Source organism: Pristiophorus japonicus, chromosome 2 (genome assembly GCF_044704955.1).
Source record: "Pristiophorus japonicus isolate sPriJap1 chromosome 2, sPriJap1.hap1, whole genome shotgun sequence".
NCBI classification, from domain to species: Eukaryota; Metazoa; Chordata; class Chondrichthyes; family Pristiophoridae; genus Pristiophorus; species Pristiophorus japonicus.
The window spans coordinates 87,432,102-87,452,732 of record NC_091978.1 but is presented as its reverse complement, the minus strand read 5'-3'; the positions used below and the strand labels follow the sequence as shown (position 1 = coordinate 87,452,732).

General features: G+C 48.0%; 1 protein-coding gene across 1 annotated transcript in view; it reads right to left on the bottom strand.

The window, feature by feature from the left end:
• The window catches only part of pdzd2 (PDZ domain containing 2), a 444,706-nt gene that overhangs the window by 75,235 nt on the left and 348,840 nt on the right, over positions 1–20,631 (bottom strand). The window contains exon 15 of the mRNA XM_070868346.1: positions 17,317–17,417. Within this exon, the coding sequence (XP_070724447.1) occupies positions 17,317–17,417 (101 nt within the window). The remainder of the gene's footprint in view (positions 1–17,316; positions 17,418–20,631) is intronic.

Here is a 20,631-nt window from a genome sequence, read left to right as displayed (position 1 = left end):
ATAATTTAATGAATGGGCCAGCCCCATTGTTCCTGTGCTGAAAAGTGAAGGCACAGTCAGAATCTGTGGAGACTACAAGGCTACGAACAACAGGGTTTCGAAACAGGATCAATACCCGTAACCGAAAGCTGATGACTTGTTTGCAACGCTAGCCGGGGGGAAGTCATTCACCAAACTGGACGTGGCGTCGGCCTACATGACACAGGAGCTGGTCGAGACGTCGAAGAGACTTACGTGCATTAACAAGCATTAAGGATTGTTTATTTATCACAGGTGTCCTTTTGGAATTGCTCTGAATATTTCAGAGGAACACGGAGAGTCTACTGGAGTCCATTCCCAGAACCGTCGTGTTCCAAGATGACATCCTGATCACAGGTCGTGGCTCCGAGGAACATCTGAACAACCTGGAAGAGGTTCTACATCGTCTGGACAAAGTGGGACTCAGACTGAAATGCTCGAAGTGCGTCTTCATTGCACCAGAGGTCGAATTCCTGGAGAGGAAAATTGCTGCTGACGGCATCAGGCCCACGGACGCGAAAACCAAGGCCATCAAGAATGCACCCAAGCCGCGGAATGTGACGGAGCTGCGTTCGTTCCTGGGTCTACTCAACTACTTCGGTAATTTCCTACCTAAATTGAGCACCTTATTAGAACCACTGCACGTGCTGCTAAGAAAAGGTGACAACTGGGTGTGGGGTGCGTCTCAAGGCAGAACTTTTGAGAAAGCCACTAATCTGCTTTTCTCTAACAAGCTGCTGGTACATTATGACCCATGTAAACATTTAGCATTGGCCTGTGATACTTCGTATATGGAATTGGTTGCGTACTCCAACAAGCTAATGAGTCGGGTAAACTTCAACCAGTCGCGTATGGTTCAAAAAGGTTTGTCTAAAGCAGAAAGAGCCCACAGCATGGTAGAGAAAGAAGCACTAGCCTGTGTGTATGGGGTTAAAAATATGCATCAGTACCTGTTTGGTCTTCGGTTTGAACTGGAGACAGATCACAAGCCACTCATTTTACTGTTCTCTGAAAACAAAGGTATCAATACCAATGCTTCATCCCGCATCCAGAGGTGGGCGCTGACATTATCCACTTATGATTATGTCATTCACACAGACCTGGCACTGAGAATTGTGCCGATGCTTTGAGCCACCTGCCGTTGCCCACACCGGAGGTGGAAACACCACAACCAGCGGACCTATTGTTAGTTATGGATGTTTTTGAGAATGAAGGAACCCCTGTCACGGATTAACAAGTTAAGATCTGGACCAGCCAGGACCCGATTTTATCGGTGGTGAAGAGTTGCATTCTCAAAGGTGATTGGTCTGCCATACCCAAGCAAATGTGCCAGGAGACCAAACCTTACATTCGTCACAAAGATGTAACTGTCTATTCAGTCGGATTGTATACTGTGGGGCAATCGTATTGTTATGCCCAAGAAAGGGAGAGAGAAATTTGTACGTGAGCTATATAGCATTGTAATGATGTAAGCCATCGCCAGGTCTCATGTATGGTGGCCGGGAATTGACTCCGATGTGTGCATCAGTGCAACACTTGTATGCGGCTCAGCAAAGCACCAGCGGAATCGCCGCTGAGTCTGTGGTCGTGGCCGTCCAAACCATGGTCCAGGATCCACATAGACTTTGCAGGTTCCTTCCTGGGGAAGATGCTTTTAGTTGTGGTGGATGCATATTCGAAGTGGATAGAGTGTATAATCATGTCATCCAACACATCCACAGCTACCATTGAGAATCGCAGTGTCATGTTCGCAACACATGGTCTGCCCGGCATTGTTGTTAGCGACAACGGATCGTGTTTCACTAGTCAAAAGTTTCAAGAGTTCATGAAACTCAATGGTATCAAACATGTAAGATCAGCACCATTCAAACCTGCATCCAATGGGAAAGCAGAACGTGCTGTCCAAATCATAAAGGAGAGTATGAAGCAAGTAACCCAAGGGTCACTGCAGACCCGGCTGTCATGCATACTGCTTAGTTACAGGACAAGACCACACACGCTTACCAGGGTCTCACCTGCTGAATTAATGATGAAGAAAGGTCTTAAGACCAAGCTATCTCTTGTACACCCTGACTTGAATAATCATGTTGAATATAGAAGACAAAGTCAGCAAGTGTATCACGATCGCGCAGCTGTGTCACGCAATATTTCTGTAAATGATCCTGTATATGTTCTGAATTAGGGTCAGGGTGCCAAATGGATCGCTGGTACTGTCATGACCAGGAGTGCAACAGAGTATTTATTGTCAAGCTCAAAAATGGGCAAACATGCAGGAAGCATATGGATCAGACGAACCGGAACAGTTGGAGGAAGAAACAATCGACGACCAACCAACCTACCCCCCAGTCATCAGAGGACTCAGTGGTCATCAGTGAATCGGGACTTTCAATCACTGACATGTTCAATGAAAATGGACTTTCAATCCCTGACATGGCCATTGCCACTCCCACGAGGTCAGCCACCCAGCCACCAGTCACAACAGACTCTGAACATTCACCCAAGGCTGGAGTTGAACTGAGACGGTCAACCCGTGGGCGTAAAACACCGGACCGTCTCAATTTGTAAAAGACTGTGTTAATATCTCAGAGGCGGGTATTGTCTTGTATGTACTTTTGGGATCACTAGCCACTAGATTGTGTCACTGTTGGAGGCCAACAGTGTGTGCAGCCCAAGTATAAAAGGCCAGCCATTTTGTATATTAGTCACTTTGGGTCTTAATAAAGCAGCGCTAAGGTCATACTTCTTGGAGTTAACCAGTACTCAGTCTAACAGTTATTGCATACACAACAAGGCGTGGGCATTGCATGCCGATTTTTTGACCCTTACCAATTTGGCGGACAGTGCAATTCCGTCTCGTAATGTGTGTGTGCTTCCTGCCCACCATGGAGGCTTAGATGGCCATTTAGCGCCCGAAAAACGGGCAGTATGTGTCCAAATTTATAGGCCATGGGCTTTGTAATTTAAGCTTGTAAGTATGCCCAAAATGTATCACTTTTATTGGAGGAAAAAAAAGAGATAAGTACACAAATGTTGAAGGCACAAATTTGTTGGTGCATTTTTAGGATGGTCTGAGGGCTTGCTCTTCTGGAAAATGTAGACTTTTTACATTAAAATTATTTTAAGCAATTTTCAATTCATAATTGATTGATTTTTAACTTTAAAAGGGGGATGAAAAACAAGTGACATTTAGATTTTCAAAAGACCAATCACTTACTCAAAAGTTACCTCAGTGTTCACATCCAAGTCCTCCTACCCAAGGATACAATAACACTCTATCCCAATCAGGGCTCAGTTCACAGAGGCACTACACATTATCCAACTCCTCACCATTTCACACAGAGACTCTCTCCTCCTCCAACCCTCCTATTTCATTCTAGCACACCTCTCCCTCTCCCTTCTGGATTCAACCTGCCACTATTCTTCTCCTGCATCCAAGTTAGCAATCTTTTTTCACCTCCCTGGCAGTCTTGATCTCCTCTCCAACCCCCTCAGTTCAACAAAAACAACTTGCATTGGCGTGGCATTATTAACATAAAGTAATGGTCTAAGGTACTTCAGAAATAGGCACAAGGAAAACAGAAAACCCCAAAAAGAGAAAGATTTGGAGGAATGACCAAAAGCTTTTTGAAGAAATAAGTTTTGAGAAGGCTATTAAAGGTGGATGGAGAGATGGAAAAGTGGAAAGGAGTTCCAAAGAGAAGGACAGAGACAAATGATGGAGCAAAGGCAGGGTGGATACACAGAAGGCTTGAGTGCCATGGAAGAGGATAATGAAGGAGAGAAGGAGGATAGAATGGTTAACTGTGTCAAATGCTGTGGAAAGATTAAGAAGGAACAGAGATTATGGGGGCAAAATTGCCCCTTTATAAAGCCCTGTTAGTGCCTCCAGGGAGTGCAAAGGGGGCAGAGGAGACTTTTCGCCTGGGGGAAGGGGGCGCTAACGCCCGCCCCCCACCCGCCCCCGGAAATTTTCCACGAGTTTAAGGAGGCGCTGCCTTGGCAGCGCAGCGCCCCACAGTTAGCGCCCCCAGGCCACCGTGCAATCAGCAATGACATCAACAGCGTGCACGGCGAGCCCTCAATCTGCTTCGCGGGTCACAAAGCTGGCCGACATCTGCTCTTGGGGCGCTAGTTAAAGGGGAGGGCGCCAGCGCCCCGGGCCGCCATCTTTTGTTGATTGCCGACTCTTGGGTCAGCTCTATGATGGTGGCCCTAGCCTGGTCCGGACAGCCCAGCACTCCGATTTTGATGCCGGGCTGCAGGACCAGTCCAACGCTGCCCTGGTGACCTAATTGAGGCCCTCAGAGGTCTTGCAGCGAGCGCAGCGGCCCTCCCCTTTACGTGAAGGAGAGGGGCATTGCAGAGTATTGGCGTTACCACTTCCCTTTCCACCCCAGCAGAGTCCCGGTAACCGCCCCTAAAGGCAGTGGGGCGCGCGAGATTGGGTCGGTAAGTCGAATTCAGCGGCTAGGGTGGGACTTCTGCGGCGGATGCAGAAAGTCTCGGCCCCAGATGGTTACTGCCCCCAATTGCGGCACAGGGCAATTTCTCCCCCTATAATTTGTTACTTTGGCAGGGGTCATTTTGCTGCTGTGACAAAAGCAGAAACCAAACCGGAGGGATCTGACCAGGGAATTCCAAGAGAGCTGGGAGGCGATGATGCATGACAGAACGACGGAGAGGAAAGAAAGGTTGGAGATGGTGGAGCAGTTGGAGAGGACAGATGGGTCACGGGTGAATTTCTTGAGAAAGGAATAATGATGGTGGCTTTGAAGAGGGAAGGACAGTCTCTAAGGAAAGGGAACCACTGACAATATCAGCTAGTATGGGTGCCAGTTCAATCTCGCACTTTCCCCCCCCCCTCCCTCACCCCCTCCCCAGTTCAAGCTGACGTCCCACTAAATGCTAGCTCTCTCCTTCCTCACACCCTCTCAGTTCACTGGCACTCGCTTTCCTTTTCCACTCCAAAGCTTTTCCCCTCTTTCAGGTCAAAAGGCCACACTGCTTCTGCCCATTTCCCTCTCCCTTTCAATCCCCTGTTCATTGCTATCCATGAGAATTTCCACCTACAGCATGCAGTGGCTAGGCTCCCTTCCATTAATAGTAAGACTCTCATTGGAGGACTGCTGAGGGGAGAGTGGCTCAGTCTGTGCTGATTCTTGTCGGCAAGTGATGGCCCAGGCCTCAAAATACTGAGTGTCAACAAATGTGAAACACTAATAGTTGGATTGTATGTCATCACTGTGTATGATATATGCCCTGTTTAATGTGTTGTGTACTATAGAGCAAATTTAGCTCCACAACACACAACCACTCCCATATTAGATTTTTCTATTATACACAGGCTGGTACTATTTGGCATTTTCATTATAAAGTGAGGCAGGAGGGCTGAGAACCAGCTCACCTGAAAATTAATGCTGCAGGCACAAGCCCAGTTATACAAGTTGGGGTTCCCCAGGAAATTCCTGGACAGGGTGCCTGTGGGGCAGATACCTGAGCTAATGGGTCACTGCTCCCATTTCTTTTCTCTGTGCCTGGGAACTGGGGGTTATTGTCCAGGCACAGCAAAGAGGAAGATCTCTCCTATACATTCCACTCAGGCATATAAAACTCTTTATAGGGTTGCGCAAATGGATCTGTAACTGTGTCTGACTATAAAGCAGTGCGATTTATGAGAGCAGATACTAGTCTGTTAATTATTGAGTGTCCTGTATTAACCCTGGCATCATCACTGAGTATCATTGTCTGAGGGTGCTCATTGCTGTGCCTTTGGTTAATGATCTTAAGGGAGTTCGTTACTATAAAAAAAATCATACCACCTCCATCAGACAAGTGTCTAAATGAAATATTAATTGGTCGATTCAAAGCGTGCAGGGTTTATTCAAATAACGAACAGAAGAAGGGACATGGGAAGCTGATGCTCATCCCTTCTTACTCCCTTCCCACACCACCTATTGTTTAATTTCACCCTCTTTAGGTCTCCTCAATCCACACATTATTCTGAGGACAGCAAACTTCTCCCAGGTTAATATTACTCTTTTGTCCCTAGGCCTGAGCATTTGCTTGGAGTATCCTGTTTTCTCTATTTGCTGGGATTGTATCTATTCATAATCCCCCTTAATCAAGGACAGTCAGCATGGATTTGTTTAGGGAAGGTCGTGTCTGACAAACTTGATTGAATTTTTTGAGGAGGTAACAAGGAGGGCCGATGAGGACAGTGCATTTGATGTAGTCTACATAGATTTTAGCAAGGCTTTTGACAAGGTCCACATGGCAGACTGGTCAAAAAAGTAAAAGCCCATGGGATCTAAGGGAGAGTGGCAAATTGGATCCAAAATTGGCTCAGTGGCAGGAAACAAAGCGTAATGGTTGACGGGTGTTTTTGTGACTGATAGGCTGTTTCCAGTGGGGTTCGACAGGGCTCAGTGCTCGGTCCCTTGTTTTTTGTAATATATATTAATGATTTATATTTAAATGTAGGGGCATGATAAATAAGTTTGCAGATGATACAAAAATTGGTCATGTGGTTGACTGAGGAGGAAAGCTTTAGACTGCAGGAAGGTATCGATGGACTGGTCAGCTGGGCAAAAAAGTGGAAAATGGAATTCAATCCGGAGAAGTGCGAGGTAATGCATTTGGGAGGTGCAGCAAGGTAAAGGAATTCACAATAAATGGGAGGGTATTTAGAGCTGTGGAGGAACAGAGGTACCTTGGAGTGTATGTCCACAGATCCTAAAGGTAGCAGGACAGGTTGATAAGATAGTTAAAAAGATATACGGAATGCTTTTCTTTATTAGCCGAGGCATAGAATACAAGAGCAGGGAGGTTGTGCTAGAACTGTATAAAACACTAGTTAGGCCACAGCTTGAGAACTGCATGCAGTTCTGGTCACCAATTACAGAAAAGATATGATTGGACTAGAGAGGATGCAAAGGAGATTTCCGAGGATGTTGCCGGGACTGGACAATTTTAGCTATGAGAAAAGATTGGATAGGCTGGGGTTGTTTTCTTTGGAACAGACGAGGCTGGGGGGAGATTTAACTGAGGTGTATAAAATTATGAGGGGCGTAGATAGAGTGGATAGGAACGACCTATTTGCCTTGGCAGAGGGGTCAATAATCAGGGGACATAGATTTAAAGTAGTTGGTAGAAGGATTAGAGGGGAGATGCGGAAAATTCTTTTCACCCAGAGGGTGGTGGGTGTCTGGAATTCATTGCCTAAAAGGGTGTAGAGGCAGAAACCCTCATCACATTTAAAAAATACTTGGATGTGCACTTAAAGAGCCGTAACCTACAGGGCTACGGACCAAGAGCTGGAAAGTGGGATTAGGCTGGATAGCTCTTTTTCGACCGGCGTGGTGATGATGGGCCGAATGGCCTCCTTCTGTCTCATACTTTTTCTATGATTCTATTCTATGGCCAAGATCTGGAACTCCTTGGCCCCGATATTTACGGCGGACGGGGCGGGAACGTGGGCCAAACCCAACAAGGCCGGAGATGCAGAGGTCCTGCTGAATATAACAGCAGTACTGATTATAATTTTTTTCTTCCGTTTTCCACCCGACAGCCGGCCAAATTGACAGGCTGGCCAGCTGCTGGGCGAAAAAACCAGCGGCAAGAGGTTGCAGCCGGAGATACTTGAAAATGGTCCCCTGTAATTGGGAAGGGGGGAGGGAGCAAGAGATCGGGGTTTGGGGGATTGGGGGGGGGGGGTTGGCGGCAGGAAGCACTCCTAGCCCTCCTGGCCCACGAGAAGTGCTGTAAAAGGCAGCTTCATGTGCCAGTCGCTCCCGCCTCCCTTTCGCTGCCAGGTTCCCCGAGCCCTGGGAAACCTGCATGGCAACTGCTAAATTGCCAATCCCAATTGCACTGTGGGAGCCTGATTTAAATATGTTAATGAAGTGTCCTGAAAACTTACCGCCGTAAAAACAGCAGCGGGCATATGTGTGACAGATTGGGGTTGTGATTCTCATTTAAAATTTTTAACCGCCCCCTCGACCTTCTCCCGCCTGTTGTGGGAGGGTAAATATTGAGTCCATTGTGTCTGATAATGTGGCTTGTTATACCCAAAGTACCTGTAGCATTTCATGCAATGGAGCCCTGTATTATCTGGCAGAGGCCTAAGGCACATTTTGTACTAGGAACATCAATGGTTTGGATTTGGGGGAATGGGGGAGGTGGTGTAGGGGTGGGGTGGGGGGGGGGTAGGGGGTGGGGTGGGGGAGGTAGTGGGGGGGTGGGGGAGGTGGTGTAGGGGTGGGGTGGGGGGGGGGGGTAGGGGGTGGGGTGGGGGAGGTAGTGGGGGGGTGGGGGAGGTGGTGTAGGGGTGGGGTGGGGGGGGGTAGGGGGTGGGGTGGGGGAGGTAGTGGGGGGGTGGGGGAGGTGGTGTAGGGGTGGGGTGGGGGAGGTGGTGGGGGGGGTAGGGGAAGTGGTGGGGGGTGGGGGAGGTGGTATAGGGGTGGGGTGGGGGAGGTGGTGTAGGGGTGGGGTGGGGGGGGGGTAGGGGGTGGGGTGGGGGAGGTAGTGGGGGGGTGGGGGAGGTGGTGTAGGGGTGGGGTGGGGGAGGTGGTGGGGGGGGTAGGGGAAGTGGTGGGGGGTGGGGGAGGTGGTATAGGGGTGGGGTGGGGGAGGTGGTGGGGCGTTAGGGGAAGTGGTGGGGGGGTGGGGGAGGTGGTGTGGGGGGGTGGGGGAGGTGGTGGGGGAGGGGTTGGGGGTAGGGGGAGGTGGTGGGGGTGGGGTGGAGGGAGGTAGTGGGGTGGTGGGGAAGTGGGGGAGATGGTAGGGGTGGGGTGGGGGGAGGTGGTGAGGGTGGGGTGGGGGGAGTAGCAAGGTGGTGGGAGGGTGGGGAGTGAGATCATAGGATTTTTCTGGATGGGTCAACTAAGATGGGGTGAGAATATGTGTGCAAGGCTCGTCAAGACCTCATTTGCAACGGCTTCACCCTGTAATGTTCCATATCCCAAATATTCTTCAATTATTTAAATAGTTTTTAAATATCTTTTTGGTGATATTTTTGTACTCATCAATGGATGAGAGGTCAACGTTGGGGCATGCAACACACCCCCAATTTGGCTCACAGTCTCAGCATCAAGCTCACCTAGGTCAAGTGCAACATGAAGCCACATGCCAACTAAAGATCCTGCTTCTGTGTTTAAACAATGTGCTTTAACTCCAATTGTAGCAGCCTTCCATTGTGCTAGAGTGAACCATCCCATTTCACACACAATGACCTCTCAGAATAAGCTGCTAATTTGTGGACAGTTTTTACTGTGGTTACATACCCACTTGCAACTGCCATTTCACGTAGGTTTCTTGCAGCCACCAGGGATAGGAGGCTTTCATCCTATCGGATCAGACTGGATTTAAACTGAGCATCCAGTAAAAGGAGAATATGTTAAAGCGCTAGTCAAACAGTCCCTTTTTTAAATTTAGTTTTAATATTTAGGAACAAATGGAAACTGGTTAAATATATCATAGAATTAAAATGGTTATCAAATACACTGCTGTATTTGAAGAAAGGGATTTACTAAAATCTTATTAACCATAGTGCAGTGGATTTGATTTATTGTTCTCATTTTTATGCTAAAGTTGTAACGGTCCAATAAAGCTTGTGATGTATAGAGCAATATGTGACTCAATACGAGAGGTAATATATTTATTGCATGTTATCTTGAATAAATATCAAATTGGAATGTTCAAAGTGTTATGTATGCAAAAAGGTACAAAGTAAGTACTGTTTAACTGAACAAGGTACAACCTTGGCTCTGCTTTATTACGGCCCTAAGTGCCTCACTCTCAAAATGGCTGGCCTTTTATACCAGAGCAGCACCATGTGCGTGCTGCTCAGTGGCCTCCAACAATGCCGCCATCTGGTGGCTACAAACAACATGTACATACATGACAATCCCCTCCCCTAAGATCTTATCACAGTCTTTCACAGGTTGAGACGGTCCGGTGCTTTACGCTCCCGGGTTGACCGTCTCAGTTTGATTCCGGCCTTGGGTGAATGTGCAGAGTCTGTTGTAGCTGGTGACTGGATGGCTGACTTGATGGGGCTGGCTGTGGCCATGTCAGGAATTGTAAGTCCATTTTTATTGAACAAGTCCGTGATGGAAATTCCGGGTTCACTGATGACCCTTGAGTCCACTGAAGGCTGCTGGTAGGTTGGTTGGTCATCGACGGATTCTTCGTACGACTTCTCTGGCTCGTCTGTGTGCCTCAGCTTTGTTTGATCCATGTGTTTCCTGCAAGCTTGCCCATTCTTGAGCTTAAAAACAAATACTCTGTTGCCCTCCTTGGCCATGACCGTATCAGCGATCCATTTGAGACCCTGACCATAATTCAACACATATACAGGATCATGAACAGAAATCTCGCGTGGCACAGTTGCGCGATCGTGGTACTCTTGTTGACTCTGTCTTCTGTATTCAACATGATTACTTAAATCCGGGTGTACAAGAGATAACTTGGTCTTAAGACCTTTTTTCATCATGAGTTCAGCAGGCGAGACCCCTGTGAGTGTGTGGGGTCTTGTCCTGTAATTCAGCAGTATGCAAGACAAGCGGGTCTGCAGTGACCCTTGGGTTACTCTCTTCATGCTTTACTTGATAATGTGTACTGCAGGTTCTGCGTGCCCGTTGAACGCAGGCTTGAACGGTGCTGACCTTACATGTTTTATGCCGTTAAGTTTTACAAACTCCTGAAACTCCCGACTGGTGAAGCACGACCCATTGTCGTTCACCACTATGTCAGGCAGACCACGTGTCACGAACATGACATTGAGATTCTCTATGGTTGCCATGGACGTACTGGATGACATGATTATGCATTCTATCCATTTCGAGTAAGCATCCACCACCACTAAAAACATCTTGCCCAGGAAGGGACCTGCAAAATCTACATGGATCCTGGACCAAGGTTTGGATGGCCATGACCACAGACTCAGCGGCGATTCCGCTGGTGCTTTGCTGAGCTGCATGCAGGTGTTGCACTGATGCACACATGCTTCCAGCTCAGAATCAATTCCTGGCCACCATACATGGGACCTGGCGATGGCCTTCATCATCACTATATCAGGATGTGTGCTGTGTAACTCACACACAAACTTCTCTCTCTCTTTCTTAAGCATTACAACTCGATTGCCCCACAGTATGCAATCTGTTTGAATAGACAGTTGGTCCTTGTGACAAATGTACGGTTTGACCTCCTCGCACATTTGCTTAGGTATGGCAGACCAATCCCCTTTGAGGATGCAACCCTTTACCACCGATAATATCGGGTCGTGGCTGGTCCAGGTCTTAATTTGTTGAGCCGTGACGGGGTACCTTCACTCTCAAAAGCATCCATGATTAACATTAAATCTGGCGGTTGTGGCATTTCCACCTCCGGTGTGGGCAACGGCAACTGGCTCAAAGCATCAGCACAATTCCCTTTGCCAAGTCTGTGGCGAATGACATAATCATAGGCAGATAATGTCAGCGCCCATCTTTGGCTGCGGGATGAAGCGTTGTTATTGATACCTTTGCTCTCGGAAAACAACAAAATGAGCGGCTTGTGATCGGCCTCTAATTTGAACCTCAGACTGAACAGGTATTGATGCATCTTTTTAACACCGTACACACACGCGAAAGCTTCTTTTTCTACCATACTGTAGGCTCTTTCTGCTTTAGACAAATTTTTGGATGCATACGCGACAGGCTGAAGTTTCCCCGACTCATTGGCGTGTTGTAACACGCAACCAATTCCATATGACGATGCGTCACAGGCCAGAACTAAACATTTACATGGGTCATAATATACCAGCAGCTTGTTCGAGCAAAGCAGATTGGTGGCTTTCTCGAAAACTCTGTCTTGCGATGCACCCCACACCCAGTTGTTGCTTTTTCTCAATAGCATGTGCAGTGGTTCAAGTAAGGTGCTCAATTTAGGTAGGAAGTTACCAAAGTAGTTGAGTAGACCCAGGAATGAACGCAACTCTGTCACATTCTGCCGCTTGGGTGCATTCTTGATGGCTTTGGTTTTCACATCAGTAGGTCTGATGCCATCAGCGGCGATTTTCCTCCCGAGGAATTCGACCTCCGGTGCCATGAAGACGCACTTCGAGCGTTCAAGTCTGAGTCACACTCTGTCCAAACGCAGTAGAACCTCTTCCAGGTTGTTCAGATGTTCCTTGGAGTCACGACCGGTGATCAGGATGTCATCTTGGAACACGACGGTTGTGAGAATGGACATTAGTAGACTTTCCATATTCCTCTGGAATATTGCTGCAGCTGAGCAAATTCCAAACGAGCACCTGTGGTAAATAAACAGTCCTTTGTGCGTGTTCATGCACGTAAGACTCTTCGACGTGTTGACCAACTCCTGCGTCATATAGGCCGACGTCAAGTCCTGTTTTGTGAACGACTTCCCTCCAGCTAGCATCGCAAACAAGTCATCAGCCTTCGCTAACGGGTACTGATCTTGTTTCTAAACCCTGTTGATCATAGCCTTGTAGTCTCCACAGATTCTGACTGTGCCATCACTTTTCAGCACAGGAACAATGGGGCTGGCCCATTCATTAAAGTCGACCGATGATATGATCCTTTCACGCTGGAGTCTGTCCAGTTCAATTTTGACCTTCTCCCTCATCATATACGGCACTGCCCGAGCTTTATGATGGACGGGTCTTGCACCTGAGTCCACGTGGATCTGCACCTTGGCTCCCGTGAAGTTGCCAATACCCGGTTCGAACAGCGAGGGGAACTTGCTCAATACTTGGGCACATGTATCTTCCTCCGATGACAACATCTTTATGTCGTTCCAGTCATGTCTGATTTTCTCTAACCAGCTTCTGCCGAGCAGCGTTGGGTCATTGCCTGGAACAATCCACAGCGGCAACTCGTGAACCGCACCATTATACGACACATTAATTTGTGCACTGCCAATCACCTTTATCAGTTCTTTGGTGTACGTGCGCAGCTCGGCATTAACAAGGCTCAACCTGGGCCTCACAGTCTTAGTGTCCCACAGCTTATTAAATGCCCTCTTGTTCATGATCGATTGACTCACCCGTGTCCAGTTCCATCGATACCGGTATCCCATTAAACTTCACATTAATCAAAATTGGTTTACTCTTGGTTATGAAAGAGCACAGTCCATACACTTCTTCCTCTGGCATCTTGGATTATGTATCCGAATCCATGCTAGTCTGACTCTCATCCTCCACGTGGTGTGTTGCAGCATGCTTGCTCATCTGCGGACACTTGTGCTGGAAATGCCTCACTCTCAGACAGCCTTTGCAACTATATTGCTTAAATCGGCACTGCTGGTGCCAATGATTTCCCCCACAATGCCAACACGGAGAAGTCGGATACATTCCCGCTGGCGGACTTTGGTCAACCACAGGTTTCGCGATCGCAGCCGGATAGGCCATGTGCCACTCTGCCAAATGGCGAATCATTCACGAACGCAGCCGGATAGGCCCTACCATGTGCCGCTCTGCCGAACGCCGAATCAGTCGCATTTACAGTACTTGCCGAGGTTCGGTTCTTCACCGATATTTGCTTTAAACTCCTGTCCGTCGTCATACATGATTGAGCGATCTGGATGGCCCTTTTTAAATCCAACTCCTCCACCGCCTGAAGTTTGCGCAGGATCACCTCGTGGTTGATACCGATAACAAAGAAGTCCCGCAGCATGTTTGCCAACACCATCCCGAACTTGCACGGTCCCGCTAGACGTCTCAGGTCGGCAACGAATTCCGCCGCGCTCTGGCCCTCCGATCGAACGTGTGTATAAAACCTGTATCTCGAGATGATGATGCCGTTGTCTGGCTTGAGGTGCTCCCGTACCAATGTACACAACTCCTCGCACGCTTTCTCTGTTGGATCACTAGTCATGAGTAGATTCTTTATCAGACTGTAGATCTTTGAACCGCACACAGTGAAGAACACGGCCGGAGCTGATCTGCATCGTCGACCCCCTTCATTTTGTTTGTCACAAAGTACTGGTTCAAAAGGCTCACAAAGTCTTCCCAATCTTCTCCCTCCACGAATCGCTCTAAAAATCCAATCGTATTCATTTTGCAAACACAGGTTTTTATATTCTCGTCGCCAAATGTTATGTATGCAATAAAGATACAAACTGAGTACTGTTTAACTGTACAACCTTGTTTCTGCTTTATTATGGCCCAAAGTGCCTCACTCTCAAAATGGCTGGCCTTTTATACCAGAGCACCACCATGTGCGTGCTGCTCAGTGGCCTCCAACAATGACACCCACTGGTGGCTACAAACAGCATGTACATACATGACACAAAGTGAAACATTTTACTGCCCGGAAAGGTTGAGGCCTTACCCATCATTATTTTTAGCATTAATACTTGATTTAATCTGACTTTGATTCAGAATCAAATGTAGAGACTGCACACAGGGAGGTTAAAGTAACAGTGACCTCAGTCTTTATTAACACACTCCAGAGTGAGGAACAGGCCTTCGGGGCCGGCTTATATACAGTGCTCCCAAGGGATGCTGGGATTCCTTGGGACTTCAGGGGATGCGCTCCCTGGTGGCGGAACATCAGAGTGCATGCTTTACAGATACACAACAGGTCTAAGATCTGAAGAATGCATCATAATACTCCACTTTTGTGTGTCAATAATTTTAGAGGCCTACTTTTCCCTCGCACACAATACATGAATTTGCTTTCTTTTTTTCCAAACCCTTTCCTGAAGCCACTAACTTATATTAGGGCGTTGATCCATTGGGTGTGGATTTTGAAGCTACCTTTGCTAATAAAGTTGGGAACTTTCAGTGAGATACGTTTTTAATTCTTTGGTTAGTTTTTCATTTGAGTGAGTGCTTTGCTTTAATTTATTTCCTGGTGTGAGTTTTGTGATGTATCTTGCTGCCTGTCTTCTGTATAAACCCGCCCCCTGTGCAGCCTTGAGACCTTTGCCTGAAGTGACTGCCTTGCCTGCAGCAGCAGATTGTGGGGCTGGGTTTCTGCAAGATGGGGCTGAACTGGCTAAAAGTGTAGTCACTGAGAGAGGGAGGGGTGCGCGGAAGGTCACAATCTGGAGGGTGGAGGGGAGGCTGCGCTGCGCAGGGGTTGAGACTGGAAGAATTTAAAGAGCAGGATTTTCAATTTCATGCATCAGGGGACCTGAGCAAAGCCATCTCCCAGCTTAAATGAGCAGTTTCTGATTTCCTTTTACTCCTCTCCACTGCCCCCCCCCCCCCCCCATTGTCCTCTTGTGAAGCCATCGCCTGTGCAACAGTTCCACAGGTGCTGCCAGCCCCTTGGTATCTTGTCCAAGTGGCTGCCTTCATATGAGCCTAGGCTATTTGATTATGGGGGCATCACCGCAGAGCCCATCCTTTCCTCACCTGGCACCTCCTTTCCAGCAGCAGTCACTGGGTGGTGATCAGCCGGAGTGCAACTCTGGCTAACTCTCTTCCCAGCCCAAGAGCATCAAGAGATAGTTGCAGTAACCCAACTGCTGCCCCTGTTGAGGGCATTGACACTTCAGCATTACACTAACTGGGCTGGAGTACAAAGGGGTGGATGTTATGTTACAGTTGTATAGAGCTCTGGTTGGACCCCATCTGGAGCACTGCGTTCAGTTCTGGGCACCGCACCTCAGGAAGTGTATATTGACCTTGGAGGGGAGCAGTGCAGATTCACCAGAACGATACCGGGACTAAAAGAGTTAAGTTATGAGGACCGGTTGCATAGACTAGGCTTGTATTCCCTTGAGTATACAAGATTGAGGAGTGATCTAATTAAGGTGTTTAAGATGATATGTGTGCGCACCAGGTCTGTGCAGCAGAACAGGTCTCCAGTCGTCCTGGTTTAACCTTGCCACTGGATAAAGTCTTAGCTCTGTCAAGCCCGTGTGGTGGCTGATGTGCAACGGTCACCACATGTTAAAAAAATCCATGCACAGGCATCTTCCACTCCTGGAGTTCAGGACTGGAATACCGGGTCCTCCATTGAAACATCTGTGAACTCATCCCTTTTGGTGTGGAAGCAAGTCATCCTCGTTCGAGGGACCACCTATGATGATGCTGGCACCCTCTGGCATCATGCCACAAAGCCATTTTTATGTGAGTCCGGACAGGGAGTGGTGGTTGGCTGTTTGACTTGTGTGCTTTTCCAGCAGGAGTCAATTGATAGCAGTAAGGATCAAGGCCTCAGCTGACTGTTTTCTTTTACCTCCCCAGCCCATCAATACTTGAGGCCAACTGTAACGCCATTACTGTGCTCAGCTAAGGTTAGCTAACTCAACACAGGCCAGTGATCGAACCTGATACCCTCTTGGTCTTTATAGCTCAGATCCAAACAGGGTAGTGCACTTACTAACAGAATCACTGGGGAGCTCTGTACATTTGTTTCAAGTAAATGGGGACATGATTCAGATTTTTTAAATGCTGGAAAGTATGAGTAATGAGATGGAAGGAACTTACATAATGTATAAACTCTGACTGCAGAACTGGGAACTGGAGCGCTCAATTGCAATACTGATCGACTTCAAGTGAAACTAGAGACCAGAAAACAAATTCCATAAATCCCCAAAAAAGGACATATGAATATTGGCAAATGACAAGGTGCGCAAAGATGCTGTGGGCATCTTTATCATGGAGCAAATATTTTTATTTTCACCCATCAACATAAAAGTAGTCTGAACTCAGTGCAAAAATAACTCTAAATCAATAGAATCAGAATCATAATCTGCACCTTTTTGAAGTATTCCAAACACATTCCATATTGAAAATGTATTCTTATTGCGATTCAATCTACTGAGAAGGAGGTTTAGATTTTTTTTAAATAAAACATATAAAATACAAAGTCCACACATGGTTTGACGTACATTTTCTACATTATCTTATTCCTGACACGGAGGCCTGTCTAGAAAAAATGTATCATACTTTTATTCTGCATTTCTTTTCGTTCCTCATTGTGAAGATAGGACTGACGTGGCTGTGATGACTCCTTCAACTACTGCAATGTCTGTGAGCTAGTTCACACCCACTGACGGCTGCTGCTGCCATTTTGTGCTGATTCTGAATTGGGCTCCTTATTCATGGTGTCAGCTGTAAATGTTCACAGCTTCTTCACAGACCAGTGCTTGAAGAAAATGCGAACATCTGCATCTGGCTGGCACAATAAAATTATACAAAATTGCAACTTAGCCAGAAACTATAATTAACCTTAAGGTGAAGAGCTTTCACAGAGACCTGGTCTAGCAGATAGAAAGTACATTACTATAACTATCACCTCATTTAGTCCCTGCCAAGCTATAGCAAATTATTCTGCTTACCCGACTTGTGGGTTCCAGAAAGCGTTTCATAGTCCAGCTGAGAGAAGATCCATCACCCTGCTTGGATTTCACACTAGGTGATGGACTCTTTGATGATAACCCTGTAGGAAAAGGATATTTTAATGGACTCTACAGATGCATCCTTTATAAATATCCTGTGTGATAGATCATCCCCATTCCAGCTGCATCTTCTTGCACTAATGGCTGGTTTTACATTGGCTGGTTTCTACTGGAGTGAACCTGGGCTTCACTAAACATGGCAGCACAACACAGTTAAATTTGGCAACACAAACCATGCACACTGTTATCATGTCAGTGTGGAACAGTACCTCATGTGGCATCGGGTTTCATACTGGTACAATATTACGTTCAGTTTTGGACTCCGTACCTCCAAGAAGATATATAGTATTGGCCTTGGGTGGGGGTGGGGGGGCCGTACTGCACAGATTCACCAGAATTACGTCAGAGCTTAAAGGGTTAAATTATGTTATATCCTTGGATGCTCCGATAATGACTCCACGAGGCAATGTGTTGTACTTGAACTGTAGTGACCTTAGTCCTTTATTGATAACTCCAGAGTGAGGATCAAACCTGGTGACCTGCCTTTTATACTAGGCCAGGCACACCTGCTCAGGTAACCTACAAGTCTCCCACTGCTGTGTCCTCTGGTGGCACCCCTTGTGATAGTACAAACAGTAGCCATGTAGGATACATGACATCACTCTCTTCCAAGCCTTTAGTGCAAATTGCCTCTGCATTGACTGTGCTCTGGGCTTAGCTCGATCTGATTGACCCTTGGTGGGTCGTTTCAATCTTGGGTGAGTGGTAGGTGTTTCGTTGGCAGTAGAGTGCTGGTGGTTGCTGTTTGTATGTGCCCATGACCGCTCCATTCTCCCCCCGCCACCCACACATAAATTATGCCGGAGGCTCATTGCATTCATATACATTCAAGTCCAGAAAAACAAGTTTGCATTACATTTGTGGTTCAGTTGTGAGACAAGTACGTTAGACTGGTGAGATACATTATTGATACGTACTGGGGATCGGTAACCTGTGCACAAGGACAAACTAGTTCCAGAACTGCTGGATGGTGTCCAGGTAGTCTGGTGGCGGCGTGGTGCCCGGTTGGCTCAAGTTGCCTGCTCTCGGGGCTGTTGCCGTTGCTCCTAGCGTCGGGCAGGTTCATAGATGACTGTGACCTCCCTGACCTTTCTTTGCGCCCTAGGTCGCTGCTGCTCCCTGAGGAGCAGTTGTCTAGCAGTGCACAGGGAACTGCTGACTCACTTGCCTGGGCGTTGTTTGGTTTGGGATCCTGGCTGGTCCCAGTCCCTTTGGGAGGACTGTGGCAGGTGCCCCTTCGTTTCCGGGTACAGCCTTGGTGGCGATGGGGTCTGGGGACTGCGCCTTAGCACAGTTTGCTCTTTCAGGCTCATGGCGATTGGTGCCATCGGGTGCCTGAGAGGCAGAGCCGAACAGGGGCAGGGTATCGATACCGGTGCAGTTGCCCTCCTGAGATCGCTTGCTCTGCAGCTCGTGTGTGTCGGCTGCTTGTGGCCACACTCCATGGTGCATAACTCTGGTCCCCGGGACGCAGGCTACAGCACTGGGTAGCTCGCTGGACCTGTGTGCTCCCGATGGGTGTCTGCCCGCTGCATTGGCTGTGTGCAGTTGAAATCCTACATCGCATAACGTTTCATTATTTATTGTGAATACCCCGTAGCTCCGATTGCGATCGCACGACTTTTCCTTGCTTGTTGCATGTACACAACTCTGATCATCAGTTACACATTTTATCTCTAACTCACAGTTGCTATTACATTGCTTGAGTGTGTGGAACTGTCCCTTTAAGTGTGGTGGATTGCACGCCTTCTTTAAGAGATTCTTGCTATCTTTACCCCAATACTCTTCTCCATTTGGTGCCACGTGTTGCTCCATCAGCGCTGTACCTCGTGGTCTGGCCGCCGCCATCTTTTTCTTCAGCGCATCACCTCGTGGTTCGGGCGCCATCTTTCCTCCATCCACGATGTCGACTGTGGTGATCCTCTTCTTCCCGGGTTCTGCCTCTGAAGCTGGGAAGTCGCCTCTGGATCCAATTGTTTTCCTCCGGAGTCCTGCCAATGGAGCCTGGAAGGTGTGCTCGGGTCGTCCCAGCTGGATCATTTCCATGCAGTCGTGCTGGGTGGTCTGTGCCTCGGGTGCTGTACTGGTCTGCTCTCTGGTGCCGGATCCAACCTCAGGTGAGGGCTTGCTTTGCCTCTGAGCGCGGGGGACATCGATTGCTGGAGGGGTGAAGTCTTCCCACTTCCAATGGATCTTCTCCATCCATCTTCTTCTGAGTAGCGTTGGTCCATCACCTGCAACAATCTACAAAGGTAACATGCACCGCGCCTTCATGAAGTACCTTTACATTCGCACTACCAACAACTGGGATAAGTTCATCGGTGTAGGTGTGCAGCTTTGCCTGAACCGGGACCAACTTGGGTCGTTCAGCCTGATTGTCCCATAGCCTCTCAAAGGCTTCTTGATTCATTACTGACTGGCTCGCCCCCGTGTCCACTTCCATGAAGACTGGACTGCCATCTATCTCGACTTCCATTCTCAACGGGGAACACTCGGTGGTGCAGGTAAACATGCTATATACCTCGTTGTGGGGTTGAACTGCCTCTCTGACTATCGTTTCATAATCCGCGCTGGATTCATGGCCATCTGCCGACTCTTCATCAATGCAGTGAGTCATATTTATTTTACACATTCACTGGAGGTGGCCCTTTGTGCTGCAGCCTTTGCATACATAGTCTTTAAAATGGAACTGGTGAGTCCTGTGATGCCCTCTACAACGGCAACATGGAGCTATTCGATTAGCCCTCCTCAGCGGACACTGAGTTAAGGGACTCGGGGGCCTGTTCTCTCTGCCCTGAGAAGGTTCACGTTCTACAGTCCAGCCTCTAAAAAGCGCCACTCTGTGCACAGTACTTGCCGGGTTTGAGTCCTGAGGATGAGTCATCTGCCTATGAATGCCTGGCTCACAGAGATGGCCTTCTGCAGTGTGACTGTGGTATCCACTGACAGTAGCTTATGAAGAAGGCCCTCATGGCTGATTCCAATTACAAAAATGTCCCGCAGCGCTTTGGTGAGGTCGCAGAAATCACACGGCGCCACCAGCCTCCTGCGGTCTGCAGCGTATTTCGCGATTTCCTGGCCTTCGGGCCGTCGGTGGATGTAGAACCGGTGTTTGGCTGTAAGGATGCTCTCCTTGGGCTTGAGTTGCTCATGGATCAGTGTTACGAGCTCCTCGTATGTCTTGGTCGTTGTCTT